The following is a 19,057-nucleotide window of genomic DNA, read 5'->3' on the forward strand; positions in this document are numbered from 1 at the left end:
GTGTAACTAAAGTACTGTTACTTGAAATAAGAGAAAAGCTAGCAAAAATGTCTCTAAAATACAGGATGAGGGAGGAGAATTGGCTGAGCTGCTTACAGTGGGGAATATTCTCAGGTGACTCCCTCACTGTGTCTCCTGTCACTATCCCCCACAGCCCTGCATGGCAGTCCTACTGAAGCAACCATGCACTTTCTCAGAAACGCGCTGAATTTCCTTGTGCCTCTGATTGTTCACTTTTTTTTTTGAAAGCACATCTTGCCCTTTGCTTAAATGCCATCCCTGCTAGCCACCACTTACACTCATTCTTCTGGACCTCGTCCATATATAGCTGCTGAATGAAAGAACAAAATGTAGTATCTCCATTTAGTGGAATATTATTCAGACATAAGAGTGAATAAAACAGAAAAAATAAATAAAGGGGAATATGAAAAAAGCCATCTGCTCTGGGTAGTCCACCCTGACTGCTCAACCCGGCCTTTTCCCTTTGAAACCCCACCCCTTATACCCCACTCTAACTATTTTTGATAGTATTTACCACCTTCTAATAAAGTTTAACATTTTCAAAAAAAAAGAGACATGCTGATACCACTTCAACATGGGAAAGCCTTGATAACAGCACGTTAACTGAAAGGAACCAGACACAAACGGCCACATATTGTTGATTTCAGTGATCTTAGAAATGCCCAGAATTGGCTCATGCAGTGGCAGAGAGCAGATGATGGTTGCAAGGGGCTGGGTGGAGGGGGGTTGTGGAGTGACTGCTAGTGACAGGGGTGTTCTATTGGGGTGATGAAGTGTTCTGGAAATAGATGGTGGTGAGGGCTGCACAACCGTGAGTGTGCAGAAGACTGCTGAGCGCTGTCTCTGGGAGTGCTTGTTGTTGGGGCGGCTTTATTTTGTTCTCATCCTGTAATGTGAAGGGTCATCTTGTGCTGAGACCATTCAACTCCTGTGAGTGGTAAGGCTAAGAGACTTTGCAGAGTCATGTTTCTTTTTTCCCCCTTGCTGAGTGTAGGCAAAAATGGTTTAAGCCTGAGAAAGTGCTCCATATGCAGAAATGTCTTTCAGTTTTGGCTGGTGTAAAAATCTTGTGAGCTTTTTAATCATTTAGGACAGTCTGTAGGGGGAAACAGCCTGTGAAGCCTGGGTGAGACTTGGAAGAGCCGCGCTACCCTCCCAGACACGGGTGGGGATTTCACCCCCATTCAGGCAGTGAAGGGCCAAGACCCGTGAGAGGAGTTGACAGTCATGAATATTTATGTGTATCCGCTGCTTCATCTTGGATATTAATTTCTAGCTGAGTCATTTTGTGGCGGCAGCCTCATCCTACATCAGGAATTTATAGTATCTGCTCTTTGAGGTGAAGAGCTGACAGACTTGATTATTTAACAGTCTATCTTGTATTGATATCTCAGATTCCTTTGTCAATCGCAAAACAGCAGAAATACAGACGTCCTTTAATGCCGATGTGACCTGGAGCAGGTTTAGTTTCTGTACCTCAGTGACCTTATCTGCGTGTGGGGAAGATGATAACAGTGCTTCCCTCAGAGGGGCTGGTGAGAGGAGACTGAGAAGCACAAATGGAAGACTTACACGAGATGCTCATGAATGACAAAATTTAGTGCTCTCAGCCTGGTGAGGCCTCAGGGGCAGAGATGTCAGAACAGAGCAGTCCTAGCCAGAGTTCGATCCGCATTGGCAGGTTTTATGATCACTATCACCACTGTGGGTTATCAGGTAGTTTTAAGACTTGGTAATATGAATTCATGAATAATGTTAAAGACTAGACAACTCAGATCCGGTTTACATAGTTCTCAAGATTTCCTGTGAGAAATGGATATTTTTTCCCCATCTTAAATCTGAGTGGATTCTCTAAAAAAATTCTGTAGTCCTCCATCTTTTTCCTTTAATTCTCCTTTTTTTTAAATAAAAGTTTTTAAATGGAGTTACTGGGGACTGAACTGAGGGCCTCATGCGTGCTGAGCACATACTCTCTCAACTGAGGTATACTCTCCCCCATAATTGTTTTAAACTTTACTTTCTTAGTATTCAGAGGTTAGAGGCCTCTAATTCTTTTTTTGGAGACTTGTCCATAAACCGGTAAATCTAAAATTAATGGACAAAATTTGGTTTATTAAAAAAATCATTAGAACTTTTATCAATCCATTCAAAAGGAAATGCTTATTGAGTTAAAATGTTTCTCCTTTATGGTGATTTCTAATTTTTGGTCTAGCTTAACTTATTAAAAGTAATCCTCATCATCATAATGACCAAGCTTGCTGTGAGTGGACACCTACCAAAGGCTAAACTGTTTTTCTCATGTTTTACTTCAAAGCAGGTGTTTGACGGTAGGTATCAATGTCTCCTTTTTGCAGCTGAGGGATTGAGAGGTGGGCAGCTTGTCCCAAATCAAACGCAGCTGGCGGTGCCTAGCTCGGTGCTGGAACCCAGGCTGCACAGGATGCATTCTCAATTTCTCCTCTGATCAGCCTCCCGTTGAGTGGTTTCCCGAACTCCTGTGAGTCCATAAATGACCGATTTTGGCGATCTCAGCCTGATGAGGCCTTCAAAGGAGAGACACCAGTGAGAATGTGAGACAGAGCGGCATAAATTAAAATTGTACATTTTCACAAATGTTGCATTCTCAGGTAATGACTTAAATAGTTTATGTTTTCTTTATATTAGTGCTATGTAAGCACTAAAAACAAAACATTAAAAATGATTATAGTGCAAAATAGGAGTGGGCTTTGAAAGTCCAATCATTGCTAATGATGTTGCTTGTTTTTCTCTAGTGGTGCTTATTGACAGAATAATTTACAATGACTGAATTTGTTTTATGTATGTAGTCTTAGTATGGAGGAAAAGTTTGTCAGTGCATATTGAAAGTAAAATCTTTACTCTTTTCTTTCCTGATGATAAATATGTACGTTGTTTCCATGGCTTAAGTATATTTCCTCATTTGTGAAATTTGAGTGATGCCGTTTACCATGTCTGACTGTGAGAGGTAGACGCCTTGTATACAAAGCATCCAAGAGCTGCTTAGTAAAAATGTGCTGTCACAATGACAGATAGTTTAGAAGGATCAACTGTGAATACTAAAGAGGGTGGCTTGTTTCTGATGCATATTCAATATGGATATATATGAATATGGCTTAAAGTAACAAGGATTCAGGGTTTTGTGTGTGTGTGTGCGTGCAGTATGAAGTTTTAATGAAATCTGTATCATTCTATTGAGACAGGGACTAGTTAAATTGACTTAAGCAGACGACCTTGAAGATTATTTACACAGAATGTGTATTGTTACAACTCAGTGTTCATGCTGCTGTGTAACTATACACTCAGACATTTAAATTCGTAGGACTCTGACCAGAAGCATTAAGTTTAGAAAAATCCACATTGATCATTTTCAGGGAATAAGCTTCTCTCTTTTGTGATTAAAGAAAATTTTGATTTATTTTTCTGCACTCTTAATAGGTTTTAAAATATCAAAACATTGATTTGACATGTCAGCTTTTTTAATAGAAAAAAGCTCATGCTGTTTTAATATGTAAATAAATGTTTTTGTATTTCAATACACTTCTATGATTTCCTGGCTCTTTGAGAAGTATTTTGCAAGATACTTAGATTACCTCCTGTTGGAAAAATACAGACATGACTTTTATGAATATAGGCCTAGTACAGTTCTGTTGGTTTTTGCTACAGTGCAAGACATGAGGACTAGGAGAGCAGTATGTGCTACATAAGCTTTTAGTTATCTGATTCTTGTTTCTGATCCACAGGCAATTTTTGTGTTGCACCTTTCCAGGCAACCAGGAAGGCCTTTTAAGCCATAGGTGGCGCTGTTACACCTTCTTACAGTCTTAACTTTCCTGTTTGTAAAGGAAGTCTTAAACAACGTTTTTTTTTTTTTTTGATTCCTTTGCTTAGTGCTTCAGGGTAGCACAATGTCCATTATGTCTGACTACCTGGAACTATTATTCTGCTTATGTCTTAGTTTTATTCTATCATCTCGCTGTGAACATTTCAGACTTCCTGTGCAAACAGTTGCAACATCGGACTTTTCTTGCAGTGTTAGAAACCAGTGAGCCGGGATTTTATAAAAGAGCTAGAAGCGGCCTCTGGAGCACCTTAAAGCTGAAAAGTGTACTGAGTTCCCTAAGTATTATCCCCACCGCTGTGTGTCAATGGGTGGTAGGAGATTTGGTACATATACAAAGGGGTGTGGTGTTTTGACTTGGGTTTGCGTGCACGCGCTGCCACTGAGCTACGTGATCCTGAGTCAGTTCTTTCTGAGTTTTTCCCTCGTCTGTGAGATGGGGACACTCATTTCTGCTTTGTAGAATTGTGAGAATTAGAAATTATGTAAAGTGTTTAGCACAGTGTGTATGACAAGAGGGCTCATAATCTTAACTGCTGTTTGGTGTGAAGCCATCATTTGATAGTCTTTGGCAATTACTGAGAAACAGGAAAATAAGAAAAGCTGGTTTTATGATGAAAGATATTTGAGGAGGTTCCATAGTTCCTATACACATAATTTAGCATCAGCAGAGTCAGGACAGTTACACAGTCGCCCTGAACCAATGTTAAGCCACAGAATTTTTGTTACTTCATATAAGTTGGGGCTTAAGGGGACCCAATACTTATACACATGTTGTGTCCAGCAGCCAACTGAGAGATGACAAAGAAGAACAGGCAGGCGATAAATGTCTCCTTTATTACTGATGAAGCCACGTTCTCCATGAAATTCAGGGCTGTGGGAGAGTGAGTGTCATGACACTATGTCCCAGAATTAGAGACTTACGCAGTCCCAGGTAACTCTGGTCCACAGCGAGCATTCCCTTGAGAGATTCTGACCCATAATGCACAGGACTGTCTTGCCATGGAACTGAGCATCCCGGCTGCTTCCTAAGGGTGGCCAACACTGGAGGGGAAGGAAAGCTTTCATATGCCCTGCTTGTCTCCCCGGACTCACACCTCAATCTGTTAGTGTGAGGAGGGCTAGCCGTGGGCCAGTGGTCAGGGGTGTGAAGGGAGAAGCAGTCTCCCATGGACCAGAGGAGTGGGGAGGAGGGAATCCCCCCTCAGATTAAACAGGTGGTGGCTTGAAACAGAAGGGTGCTCCTCAAGAGTTTATAAGAGGGGAAATAAGGATTTCCTTTGGGACTCAGAATAGTCATGAAACACAGAAGATGATTAGATGGGAGACTTGTAAATCACTTTCTTATTAAATTGAAATTTGTTGGGCACCAAAAATGTGCTACATTCTTTTCTGAGAGTTTTACAGAAATGAATCCTCCAATTTTCACAACAAGTGAGTAAGAAAGATTTGATTGTTATCCCAGGTTTACAGTGTGGAAATTGAGGCACACAGAGGGTAAGTAATTTGGCCAAGGTAACAGAGCTAGTAAGTGGCAGAGCTGATTAAATCCTGGCTATCTGGTTTCCAGGCTCCCAGGGATGGGCTTTGGGTGTTTACAGGTATCTGCATCCCTGGATCTCTGTACCTCTGCATCAGTTAGACCAGAAAGGACAGGGAAAGTGGAGTTATACAGGTACTCACAGTCATGTTTCAGCCACTGTCCATGGAGTGTGCCCCGTGATTGGCATTAATTGTTTTCCAGGCAGTAGATCTGTTCTTATAACAGAAATTTAGTCCATTGAGTTAATCTAGAAACCCTTCCTGCTCTGCTTCTGTCCACGCTTGCCATGTGACTGCCTGCCCGAGATTGGGCCGTGGAGGAGAATCTGTACTCATGGTTGAACTCTGATATTTCAATCTGGTTTGTAGTTTCACATCTCCTGTTACATTAATAAATTGAATTTCTGGTTTTCTTGCATCAGTGTGTCATAAGTTTGCTTAATGTGAAACCAGTCCATGGGAGCCGAGGGGTGCTGACGGTATAATTTCTGAGCATGTGGCATTTCTACCCGTGCAGAAATGGCTGGAGGATGTCCACCTTCCTCACTGATTTCTCCCAGCAGCAGGGTCCTCTCCCACCCCCGGATGTGAGGATGGGATCTCTCTGAGTAGGCCATTCAGAGGCCGAGTCCACCAATCAGATGAAGTACCTGGAAGTGGGTTTAATAGAAGAAAAGGGCTTCCAGGTAGTCCGATGGGCTGTTTGAGTCCGTTTGGTGAAAAGATGTCCACTGTCTGTGGTTGAGCTGCTTCTTTGCTGTTTAAAAGTCTGTATTACATGAAAGGATTTTAAAAAGCAGAAAGGTGTGATTTCAGGTGGTACATCCGCACCGGTGAGTAGTGCCGGATGACCGCCTGTGTGAGGAATAGACAGAGTCTTACAAACTTCATAAAACAGCTTTTAAAGCTCTTCCATCTGAGTGCACTTCGTATGGGGTCCAGTTCATGACTGGTCGCGCTGAGAGGGCACGTAACTGATGATGGCAGAAAGGACACGGAGGCATCAAAAAGGTCCCAGACATGTTCTGTGTTTAGAGGATGGGGCACAGAGTAACATATTTGAGCTGGTTTTTCATTGAACACTTTTGAGTATTTTCTAGGACTCCCCAATCCCCTATGGTTCCATGCAGCTGGGTGTCCCCTCAGTGCAGCTCTGTCAGCGCTTGCCCTGGGCTGACGCGGTGTCACGGGGAGCAGGACGGTCAGTGTCCCCGGCTCCTCCGAGCTCCGTCTCCTCATCCGCAGAGCCGGGTTTCTCATCCGTGTCTACTTAGTAGGATTGCTGAGAATCACACGTGATGGTTGTCAGGTGTGATTTGTGGTTGTCTCTGTGATTGGCGTATAGTCAATATTTGATAGAAACTCTTGTTTTTTATTATAATTGTGGCTCCTAGATTGCAGTGGTTTTTAGTCTGCATTTATGTTTTTATATAAATTTATTCTTATTTTTAAGTAAGCACTTGTATTTATTTATTTTCATGAAGGTACAGGGGATTGAAGCCAGGAACATGTGCGTGCACAACAGGTGCTCTACAATGGAGTAATACCCACCCTCCTTGTCTGCACTTAAAAATAAATATTTCAATACACAAAATATTTCTTAAACACCATCATGGGTCCTATTTTCTGCATAGACAATTGAATACATATGCCATCTCAATAAGAATAAATGTCATAGGGACATACCTTTCTAAATCTGTTTACATGTTTTAAAACGATCATAGCTAGTGAAAAACACGAGTCTTGGATCCACTACTTCTTAGGGTCTGCTTTGCCATCATGGGGAATTACATTCTACAGAGAAGGCTAATTGGACCTCATTGATATTTGGATGATTTTGCAATGTTCAAGGCTTTCAAAAGCTGACCGTTTTGTATTTTAAACTAACTACAAAGTTATCTTCTAGAAGTTGTAAGACCTTAGCTTGTGAAGTGCCCAGTAATTCAGTTTGTATATGTCTGTGTCTCTGTGAACGTGTATGTGTGTGATTTCAGGAATGTAGCAATAAGTTCCATATAGCCTTCTGAAATCTTTCTCCTCCAGTTCAAGGTGTAGGTATATATTTACACAAATAAATTGATACTCTTTTGTGATTTGGCATATTGGTGGGAATAAGAGGTTCTCATAATTGTTTCAGAAGGGTTGGGGAGCATGAGCTTAGAAAATGGGAGGAGATAGAGGCAGGGAGGTTCTTTAAACTTTGTGCAAGATGAGAAACAGTAGCTTTTCTTTTTTCTTCTAAAGCAAACTGGCACTGAATTGTAACATACTAATACTCAGAATTGCTTTTCTGATCAGAGACAAGTGCCTCAGATTTTTCAAGGCAACATGAATGATGAAATGTGTTTTAGCAGTTATCTTTAAAAGTAGTTTTATTTTTCAAGTATAAGTCTATAGACTGTTCTTTTTTTCCAGCTGTACAAGAATTTCTCATTGATCCAGGTACGTGATCAATGTGTTTAGTTTCTTTGGGTTATTTATTTTTTTTAAGTGCTTGATTCATTCTGGTGTGAATGAATGTTTAAAATTTCTGGATTTTGATCTTTAAAACTTGCTGATTTATCAGAACTGCAAAAAACCTGATGTTTGTTCCTTGTTTGGTGGGGCAACCTATTGATTTATGTTGTCTGTTATAGAGGGAAATTCTTCCTCTAGCCTGTAGATAATTAAGTGAATGGTTTGCAGTGTGCCTTAAAAATTATTTGAATGCATTGAGCATGTTTGTCCAGTGAATTTTGGATTGAGTCATAATAATGACTTTGCTTTGATTCTGTGGCTTTTGTCCTCTCCACAAGAATTTGAATTCTCTGTTGCATTTTGTATTCGTGTTCTTAACAGGGGAAGGAATTTTGCATTTTTTACAGAGGTGGGTTTTCCTATCCCCTCTGAATTCCTTCTGTAATTGATACAGCGAAAATCTGTTATTGCAGTGCTTAATTATTTCATAAAAAATTTTTTGGCTTAATCAGAAACAATGACAAAGAATGATAATAAAAAATACGAAAACCTTCCTTCCTTTGAAGAATAGAAATGAGGTGGTCAGGCTCACGCATGCTTTGTACCTGACACACTTACTCTCATGTCATTGTGTATCATGAGCCGGAGATGGAGTTGCTTCAGGTTTATAGATTTTTGTTTTAACATTTGTGTTGAATTCATTCTCTAGGCATGATGATTCCTGTTGCCTTTGTGGAAAGTGTAGATGAAGGGAAACAAATGCTTTGTTTTGTTTTCAGGAGGCCTGAGATGCTGATGAGAAAAGAGTAGAGGGTGGGCTGAGGAAAATAGTGATAGACCCTCACCTCCAGGCTGAAATTGATGAACAAAGAAATCAATTAAGTGTATTGGTATTTGACTAATAGAAGTCAGACAGCCCAGACTGTCTAGTTATGCCCAAAGGAAAGTACTGAATTCACCTGCAGAATTAGGTGCTTTACCATGTAGAAGCAGCTTAGAGCAATCAGAAAAATCAGTCTTATGATGAGATATAAAAAGAATATAATATCTTTTATTTCTGAAACTTTTCTACATTAAGTTGTGTAGAGCTAAAATTAAGTTTCAAGCACCAGGAGTTAAGAGTTTAGGTGGTTCTGTGGGATCGTTATTCAGGGATGTGTCTAGACCCTGCTGGAGTGGCCGAAGCTGGCAGGAAAAGATCCAGAGCCAGGATTTTTCATCCTAGGATGTCCTCCATAATGGTTCCATGTGGGAGCCCATGATTGAGTTAACAAGTTGTAACACATCCCAGCCACCTGTCAACTTTAAGAAAAAAAATGTGCTTATTAACTGCTTTAAAGCAAACACCTGTGCATCCTCACTCCTGTCTCCTTGCCATAAAAAGCAGAGACAATGCCTTGCTTGCATATTTGAGGTTATAGATAGCACACTGCTTATTGCACAGCAATGACCCAGGCCCTCAGCTATAAACGCCAGGCCTGCGTGGTGTTAGATAGTCTATTATCCCCAAAACAAGGACCAGGCTGGTCTGGTGGTCTGCTTTGTAATGAACATGTCTAAAAAATGTATCTTGTTCCCCTCAGCCCATGACTTCCCTAAAGGTAAACTAAGCCTTAGTACTCATGGTGGAGTCTACAATCTCTGTCTCATCCCTTCTTTCCCCAAGTTCCTGCCTACTATCTCACAACTGTTATTGACTTTTTACTTTGATTATACACAATAAATATGGGAGCATTTGAGAGACTCGTGGATTTGGCTCCCTAATCCCTCTCGCTTTCTTTCCTTTTTCCGCAGTCTTGAGAAATTCATTCCGTGTCGGTAAGACTTCCGCCAGCCAGAACCCACAGTTCCAGGTGAGAAGGATGCAGGCTTTATCCCTCCTACCCGAGGGAGAGAGAGGAGATAATTGAGATATGCTCCCCTGTGGTCCCTTCCTGCCCCAGGGCCACTCCAGTTCACCTGCAGCCTTCTGGCCTCTGCTCACAGGGCCTCTGTCCCAGGATTGACCGCAGCCTTTTATTCCCTTGTCAACATTCCCTGTGCCTTTCAGAGGTTGCTCTCTTCTCTGCAATTCAACCCTGGCACGTGTGATGGTGGTCAGCGTGCTGATGGGCAGTTACTTGGGGACTCCCAGGAGCCATGCTGATTCTCCTGAGTCATTCGGGGTTACAGAACTGTCAAGCACTGCAGGAAGCCCATTCACGTGAGTTCAACACAGCATTACATCACTTTCATTTTATTTTTGAATTTTCAGTGGAGAAATTATTTGTAGCACACTGTTCCAGATTTTAGGCCGCCTGCTTTCCTCACCACCATTTCCTTGTTGGCTCTGGTGCTTGTTTTAAGAACCAGGTTTCTTCTCTGGTCATTTGTAGCAGCTGGGCTTGCCGAATCCTTGATTTGCATTTGAAGCAGAATGCTTCTTCGTGATGTCAAACTGATTTTCCTTGTCATGTCTGAATATTTCTTGTACACTCAGCAACAGTTTCAAGTGAAATGCTCTTGTCCAATTTCGGTTAACTAATATTTGCTGATCTCCTGCTTTCATGCTGAGGGCAGTTTCTTCTTCCTGTAATAAATGTTAGCAATTTGCATTTACTATGGAAGGTACTAATCCGAGGTGCTTTTGTTCTTAACAGTTTTAATACAAATCACCCATTAAAATGTACAGCGGATTTTACTCTATGCCCAGAAATGTGCATCCCAGTCAATCTTAGAATATTTTCTTCCCCCCAACAGGAAACCCAGTACGCATAAGCAGACATTATCAACTTCCCCATCCTCCCCAAGCCCCAGGGAGCCACTCTTCTGTCTCTGTGGATTTGCCTGTGCTGAACATTTCATGCAAATCGAGTCACTTCATGTAAGTGGAACCGTCTATTTTGACTGACTTCTTTCACACTGAGTAATGTTTTCAATGTTTGTCCACGTTGTGGCCTGGGTCAGTACTCTATGCTTTGCTATTGCTGAATAATATTTCACTGTATGGCTGGGCCCCTTTTTTTACCCATTCATCACGTGATAGACATTTGGGTTGTTTCTGTTTTTTGGCTCTGAAAATTAATGGCGAAAAGTAATGGTGAATATTCCTGTAGGAGTTTTTATGTTAACATTTGTTTTCAGTTCTCTTACTTGTGTGCCCAGGAAGCAGAATTGCTGGATCATTCAGAAGCCAAATGTTCAACTCTCTGAGGACGTGCCAGGATGTTTTCCAAAGTGGTCACGCTGTGTTACATCCTCACCAGCAATGGCTGCGGGCTCCGCTTCCTCTGTGTCCTCATTAGTGCTTGTTAATCTTTTTTTGATTTTAACCTATTGTAGTGAATGTGAAGCGGTTTCTCCTAGTTGTTTTGACTTGATTTCCTTTAGAGCTAATGTTATTGAACACCGTTTCATTGTGCTTATTGGCCATTTGTATATTTTCCTTGAAAAATATCTTTTCAGATTCTTTTTTCATTTTTTAATTGAGTTGCCTTTTTATTGTTGAGCTGTGGAATTTTTTTTTTGATACACAAATTCCTTATCAGATAAATGATTTGAAAAAATTTTCTCCTGAGTGTTGTTTTTTCACTTTCTGGATGGTGTTTTTTGAAGCAAAGTTTTAAAGTTTAATGAACTCCAATTTATCTCTGTTTTCATTTTTCCTTGTGCTTTTGGGGTAATATTTAATATCTGATGTATTTTATTAAAACTTGTATATATAAAATAACTTAATTCTTAGGACCGTTCTAGGAGATGGGTGCGGTTGTTGCCCCAGTCTATGCATCGGAGACTGAGATGCAGAGAATTTGACTGACATATTAGTGTCAAAGCTACCCAGTGCTGTGGGAATTCAGACCCTCATGTTTTTCCCTAGCATCTGAGCTCAACACCACCATGCTCCAATCTTTCCAGGAAACGTTAATGAAAAAATCTTTACTTTTTTGATTTCTTGTTAGATTTTTTTCTTATTGGGGACCTCAAATTCTCATTTTCTTTTCGGATATCAGTGTCGATTTATTTTAGGTCTCATGTAGGGAGAAGCATTGCTATCAGTTAACTTCTTTATTACTCACTCTCCAGTGATGATTGTTGCTAGTTGATCTAATCAAGTCATGCTTAAGTCTTTCCTGCTCATGACACTAACAGCAGAGTCATGACTTATAGAATGCTCAAAGAAGAAAGTACTTGATTGATTTTATTTTGCCAACCAATCAAACCAATCAAATAAAACCCTGGTGTTGACACAGACTATAAGCCCTCCAAAATAGGGTCACTGTCTTCATTGTGTTTCATTTGTTGGGTCACAGTGTCTGGATAGTGCCTTGCTGTCCAGCAGTTTTGTGAGGATACGGTGCTCGTGAATCATTGTAAGGACAGAATTTTGACAACAGACTGTGTTGTTCATTTCACGACGGAAAAGGTAATATAGAATTACTGTTCAGATCTGTTTTAAAATTAAGCTTTGAATTTTGAGAATAGTTCAAGAAGCCATACAAAGCTCTTTTTCACTAATTTTAGATCTATCTTAGACACATTATGTTTACATAGCAGAGTAACTTATCAAGTAGATTTGACAAAGGAGTGTTATATTGATTATTTGTTTTAGTTGAAATATTCTACCAGGGATAAAGTCATAAGTGCCCATAAATGAACAAATATATTTGTATTTAAATGCAACATGGGAGCAGACTACCTATGTTTCTATATAATATATATGACTGTGTGTTTTAATCTTTCTGTCAGTGTTTTAATAGTTTTTCAGCAATTTTGTAACTTTAGAATTCTTCTATGGAAATCACCCCCAATTCTAGTGCAGTTTGTACTGTGTATCCTGTCTTATGCATGGGATTCCACTGTCCCCTCAGTGAGGAATTTCCTCTCCTATTGTGTTAGGAGCAGAGTTAAAGGAACTGTGATTTCTAGGCCTTTGCTCTCCATGTGTTTGCAGTTGGCTCTCAGTCACGATTTTCCCTTTCCAGAGTTTTCATTGTTAAATTAGAATTTCTGAAAATAACTATTAGTATGTTGCATTGGTCTCCCTAGAAACTTGACGTCTTTGTGCTTTTCAGTTTTCAATTTATGAAAAATGCAAATGCACTCTTGTTTTTAAGTTGTCCTTTTTCAATAGATATTTATCTCTTAATTGATAGAATAATTTTTTCCCAATGAATGAATCGGTGTGCATGTTTTAAAGGATAACTTACTTTTTATTTTTCTTATTGTAACAGTAATATTCATTGTAGAGAATTTAGTAAATAAGAATTAACACAGTAATAACTTCACAATGGCCTCTAATCTCACCTGGAGATACAGTTGTAAGGTTTGAAATTGAGAATTATAAGTCCTCTCAAATTTTTCTTTTTCAAGGACGTATTGGTTACTGAGATCCTCGAATTCCCATATGAATTGCAGCAGCAGATAGTCAGTTTCTGCAGAGGAGCCCGCTGGGATTGTGATCGAGACCACGTTGAATATACGGATCGCTCTGGGGAGCACTGCCATTCCAAGAGCACTTTCTTTTGATAGGGGAATGTGTGTGGAGTGTCTGTCCTGGTATTTAGGTCTTCTTTAACTTTTTTTTTCAACAATGCTTTGAGTTTACAGAGTATTATTTTACTTTAATTATCTTTGCCTTTATATTGAGGACAAGTGTGCAAGGTACTGGGATCAGAAGTGTATTTGAGCCCCGCAACTTGCTGCCACCATGGACGCTGCGCTCTTGCTTCACCCGCTGTACAATCTTGCACAGAATACGACCTCAGTAACTCTCTCTTGAATGAATGATTATATGATTGTTGGATGATGCTTGAGAGTCCTTGTGATGATTTTTTTCCCCAGCCTTTCCCCAGTTCTTAACTATGCCCTTTCTCTTCCTAAACTCCAGCCTGGGTTTCAGCCTGCCTGTGGCATTGATTTTCCTTGTCTGTGGACTCTTCCTTTCACTGGTTCCCGATAATGTTACATGTGGGCTGTGGAAACTTGCTAGATGTCAAGAAAGAGCTAATCCATTGTAGGCCAGTAGTTTTAGAGTTTGTTATTGTTTTATTGATTGAAATTAAATGAGGCTGCCCCCTGAGCCCTCCCATGAGCACTTTTGACCTTCCTACAGCTGATACTGCTCTAGTTGCTGCATGTGCCCTTTCCCCAGCCTTGATTTTGTAATTGAATAAGTCACCATCACTGGAGCCCTCTCTTTAAAAGATAAAGAGAACATTTGCTCCTTTTCCCTGTTTGGGGACTTCAATGAGATGAGATCCCAGATAAAGAATGGAGCCCCACCTCTTTCTGACCCCCGCTGTTTCCGTTCCTTTCTTCAGGGGAAAAGAGTACAATTCAACAGTATAAAAAGATTGATTGTGAGCTAATGAGATAGACAAGACAACCGATCATTTATTAAATAACCTTTCATGATAGAAACAAATGTATTATACACACAAACAGCACACAAAGCACTGTAGTACCATGGTTACAATCGTGGGTCCGAGTTCGTGTCCTGCTCTGGAGAGACCAGTCCTGTGAGATGGAGAACTGGTAAATCGGCTTAGCCTCTCCAGAACTGGTTTTCTGTCCTGCAGAGACGGGGCTCGCTAGGCGTCCCCCCCGTAGAGGTGCTGTGGGGTGTAAATGACGCGCGTGGGCAGCCTGAGCACAGCTGCTCATTCCTCGTAAGTGCAGGGTAGCATAGCTTTTGCGGTGATGGCTTTATGACCGCCCCATGTAGACTGTCAGTGCTCTGAAGGGATGCCTTGTGGTTTGGAGATGGGATTCTCACTTCTGTAAATACCCAAGTATAGTGTTATTGGGTCCTGCTGATTTCAGTCTATTCTTTAGAAAGTACATATTGTAGATATATTTTTCAAGCATGAGTGCTTTTTTTCTTTTACTATTTAAAGTTCTACCCTCTCATCTCTTGGTGTTACTTTTCATGGAATCCAGGAAACAGTCCTAAGCTACCTGCCTCTTCACACTTTTCCGTGGTGGTTTCCTTCCCTGATTAGAAGAGGGTTTTGCATAGGAAATTTTATTTGTTCCCCTTTTCTTGGAGTCTCTCTCTCTGTCTGCCCATCTCTCACTTCTCAATCTGTCCATTTCTCAACCCACTGCTTCTTCTGACATGTTCCAAAACGCATTTCAGGTAGCTTACAGAAGAACAGATACCAAATAAACAGGTGAGAAAATGGGGCCCAGTTCAGACAGTGAGGCTAGGAGGCGAGCCTGTGTGAGGGTTGCAGGCGTGAGACACATGCCTCTGCCATGTGACTTATAAGATCGATAGCAGCAGTGTGCTTCAAGCTCCCAGCAGACACAGGGAAGCAGGATTTGAGGGAGATGCTTACTGGCTGTGAAATAAATAAGTGACTTAGGAGAAGCCCAGCCTTTCCAGCTACTAAGGCTTAGGAGAATATTTTGAGTGTCTTCCAAAATCAGAGTATGGCATCTTTTCTTTTTTCAGAGTTCTATGTATAGTTGGTTACATTCTATACCTGGAAATTTCTCCAAAACTGCTTCCCACGTGAGTCCCATGGCTCGGGGATTGGGTGGTTCTGCTCATTGATGGGGGTTGGCCAGAAACAGAAAATGAGAGCCTCAAAGGGGCCTGGGATTTGTCAGTTATGTTTTGTCAGTGCTGTAGGGTTCAAGAAATGCTTTCACCGTTTCTCTCCATCTGAGGCGGCAGCGTAATCTCTTACCAGCATCAGGAGCTCAGGGCCACGGGATGGTGGGGGCTGACTGCACTGCCGTCAAGACAGCTGAGCTAGTCACTGCAGGTGTGGTTCTTTTACATACTGCATTTCATGTTCTTTACTAGAATGTTTCAACAGGGAGTTAATTAACTGAGTTAATTAACATTTAATAAATATGATCTTTGTTGAAAAGACAGTTATAGGCAGAATATAAGCTGTGAAGTCTTTAAAAACGGTTTCATTACTGAAATTTCATTTGGGGAGATACACGGTTTATCTTATATATGGCTCTCTTTTAAAGTAACAAAGAAACAAGACAGAAAAGGCAGAGGATGATTTCTGTTCTTCCTCTCGGCTTGCAGGTGCCCTCACCCCCAGTAGCATCAATCAAGACACCAGCACTGACACTGGCCGTGCTCAGAACTGCCTCAGCCCTGAAGACACTGCTGACAAATAGAAGGGGGCCACGCCCTGTTACAGCAGGTGCTCTCACTTTGTGGGTCCTTATGTAACTTCGTGGTGTTAATCAGGATCGCCCGTCCTACATTGTGTGATGCTGCTGCTTTGTCTCCTAGTTACTTGTTTCTCTAAGTATTCTTGTATTATTCTCCAATGCATAGTACTACACACCTAAAAATGCTTTTTTTCAGATGAAAAAGAATGTGCATTTAAAATAATAACTCTGAAAAAGGGGGCAAAAGAGGCTATCCTTGTCCCGCTATTCAAAGATAATAATTAACACGTTAACGTATATTTTCATCAGTGTGGATCACCTCTGTCATAAAAAACCAGAGAGCACTCTGTGACTGTTTACTGTGTGGACACCTCCATTTTCCATTCGGCTTTTTATATGTTTTTCTACAATATTCTATCTCCTCTGGCATGATTTTTGATGACCAGTATAGCATTCTGTCTTGTGGAGGCATTGTCCATTTTACTTCGGACTTAAATAAACTTTTAAATTCCAAGTATACTTAACTGAAATACTGAAAAGAGAACTGTGGTGGTAGAGGAAGGCCCTACCTCCCTTCCCCTTATTTCCGAAGAGTAAAAACTGTTGAAAATTTGATATATATGTTTCATGACCTTTATGCCTATGACATACATATATACACACATATGAGAATTCCATGTATACGTGTGTGTATATATGCTTTATTTAAAAATGAGACCATACTATATGTTTTTCTGCAGCTCGCTTTAATCACTCAGGTGTATATCATAGACGTCCTCCCACTCCAGACTCACACGGTCCTTTCAGATAGAGTGGAGGGGTCTCCTGATTTGCGGGTGTGGTCTCTTTCCCACGCACACCTTTGGTGAGAGAATGCTGTGGACAAGGCCCTGGACCACGGCGAAACGCCGGCTCCCTCATTGCTCACAGCTCGTCGTGATTTACCGCATCATTGTCTTGATGGTGGACAGTTAAGTTTTCTCCATTTTCCACTGTCAGAAAGGATATTTGACTGGCATCCTTCTTGTACAGACATTCCTGTGATCTTTTATGAGTATTCCTTTAGTTAAGGCTTCTGGAAATTTAGTCCCTGGATGTGACATTTACATTCATCACAGACTCCATTCAAGTAACTCTAGAAATTCCTTCCATAGGGGAATGAAAAGATGCACAATTACTTATGTAACCAATTCTCTATTGCTGGATATGATTTCACTTCAGTTTTTCTTCCCACCATTGTAAACAGTGCTGTGTAAATGCCCTGATGGGTACATCTTTTTGGACTAAATTTGTTTTTTCCTAGAGGAAACGATTCGTAGAAGTGGTGTTGAGTCAGTGTGTACGTACGTTTTTCAGAGTTTACATATCCATTGACATGTCGTCCTCTGAAAATGTCGCTCATGGTTTCTTCTCCCACAGATGGACACTAGATAGAATATCTTTTAAAAATATTTGCCAATATGATGAGCAAAAGTGCTTTTTCATTGTTTTAGTTTGCATTTGATGACCAGTGAGGTATTGAGCATTTTTCACTCATTAGCCATTTGTCTTTTTTAAAATGAATGATTCCTTTTATCCTTTGCACACATTTAAGTGGGGGAGCTTCTTGTTGCTTTGTGACAGCTCTTTGTATGTTATGAACATTAACTTCTTGTCTTCAACAACATGTATCACAGAGCTTTTTCTTGTCATTTCTTGCCTTTCATTTTGTTTAGGAGGATTTTAATTTTGGTAGTGTCTCAAAATATTCTTATGATAATAAATGTATTCCTTATGTGTTTTATCTTTGAAATTATTCTTAAAAATAATTTCTTATACTGGAATAAATCTCCTCTGTAGGTTTTTTTTAATCTCTAAGATGGAGATGATAATAGTACTTGTTAATGTAAGGGTAAGTTGAGTTAATAAGAACAAAGTGTTGTATTTGCTGTTATTAGTACTTTTTTATATTTACATCACTGTCTGTAAATTATCTTGTGGTCCTTATGAGAGGAATAGTATTTATTCTTTCTAGGTGACTGTCTGATTGTCTCAGGACAATTACTGAAGTCATACTTTTCTCTTTGATTTGAAATCCCACCTTTACAAAATACTTATGTACACTAGAGTCTCTTTTTGAGCTCATGGTTCCCTTCTGTCAATCTGCCTTTCTTACTCCAGCACCATAACTTACATATTGTAAAAATTTATTTAATAATTGGCAGTCTGAATTTTTTTTCATTCTTTTCTTCCATCCCAAATTTTCTTGTCTAGTATTATGATTTTATTATTCCTGAAGAATTCCAAAATATTTTGTTCAAGTTAAAAAAAAATCAGATTGGAGTTGTCATGGGAGTTTTCAGTAAGTTTTGCATTATTCTGATGAGAACTTACATCTTTACAAAACTGCTTTCCTCCATGCAATTTGTTGATGTCTCTACATTCCCACCTCTTACTTTACCCCTCAGTACAGCCCTGAAGTTTCTCCATTTAGAACATGGGCATTATTTTTTAACTTATTCCAGATTATTGTTTATGTTTTTGTCAATTTTGTAAGTGAAAATTTTTTGCTATTATATTTTTAAATGCTTAAAACTGAAATTTAGAAAGGAAGATTCGGTTTGTAAATACTCACTTCGTATTTTGTCATTTAAAATTGTAAGTATTAAGTAGTTGTTCCAGAATCCTTTCTTTTTTGTTTTTAAAAATTTGTGTCGAAGATTCTCAAAATGTTCATAGCTAAGTAGTATAGGTGGGGAGACAGATGGAGAGAGGTAGTGTGGCTCATGTACAAACTGTGAGCAGTTTCATGGCTGCCTTTAGGCTGGAGAAACCACAGAAGAGCCCAGGTTAGACAAGGAATGGCTTTGTATGCACTTGAAAGCCAGCTTTCCTGCCTGTATGGTGAAGCCTGGTGGGCGTGGCAGGTAGATGATCAAGGTCTGATCAAGGTCATTTGCTGCACAGAGCGCTGTGTCTGTGAGAAATGGTGACCATTGCCATGGCAAATGCTTGGTGCCAGGAACAATGCAGGGGAGCTGGGGAGCCTGTGTTAAGGATTTTCCAGTCCTGGGAGTGGGA

At 40.2% G+C, this 19,057-nt stretch overlaps 1 protein-coding gene across 1 annotated transcript in view; it reads left to right on the forward strand.

Annotated features, from left to right (window-relative positions):
- The window catches only part of LOC140698886 (uncharacterized), a 30,884-nt gene extending 14,858 nt beyond the window's left edge, over positions 1 to 16,026 (forward strand). The window contains exons 5-11 of the mRNA XM_072970745.1: positions 7,835 to 7,861; positions 9,671 to 9,729; positions 9,927 to 10,079; positions 10,616 to 10,739; positions 15,312 to 15,371; positions 15,470 to 15,627; positions 15,906 to 16,026. Coding sequence (XP_072826846.1) covers positions 7,835 to 7,861; positions 9,671 to 9,729; positions 9,927 to 10,022 — 182 coding nt within the window. The 3' untranslated portion in view covers positions 10,023 to 10,079; positions 10,616 to 10,739; positions 15,312 to 15,371; positions 15,470 to 15,627; positions 15,906 to 16,026. The remainder of the gene's footprint in view (positions 1 to 7,834; positions 7,862 to 9,670; positions 9,730 to 9,926; positions 10,080 to 10,615; positions 10,740 to 15,311; positions 15,372 to 15,469; positions 15,628 to 15,905) is intronic.
- The last annotated feature ends 3,031 nt before the right edge of the window (positions 16,027 to 19,057 follow it).

This window comes from Vicugna pacos, chromosome 10 (genome assembly GCF_048564905.1).
Source record: "Vicugna pacos chromosome 10, VicPac4, whole genome shotgun sequence".
NCBI lineage: Eukaryota > Metazoa > Chordata > Mammalia > Artiodactyla > Camelidae > Vicugna > Vicugna pacos.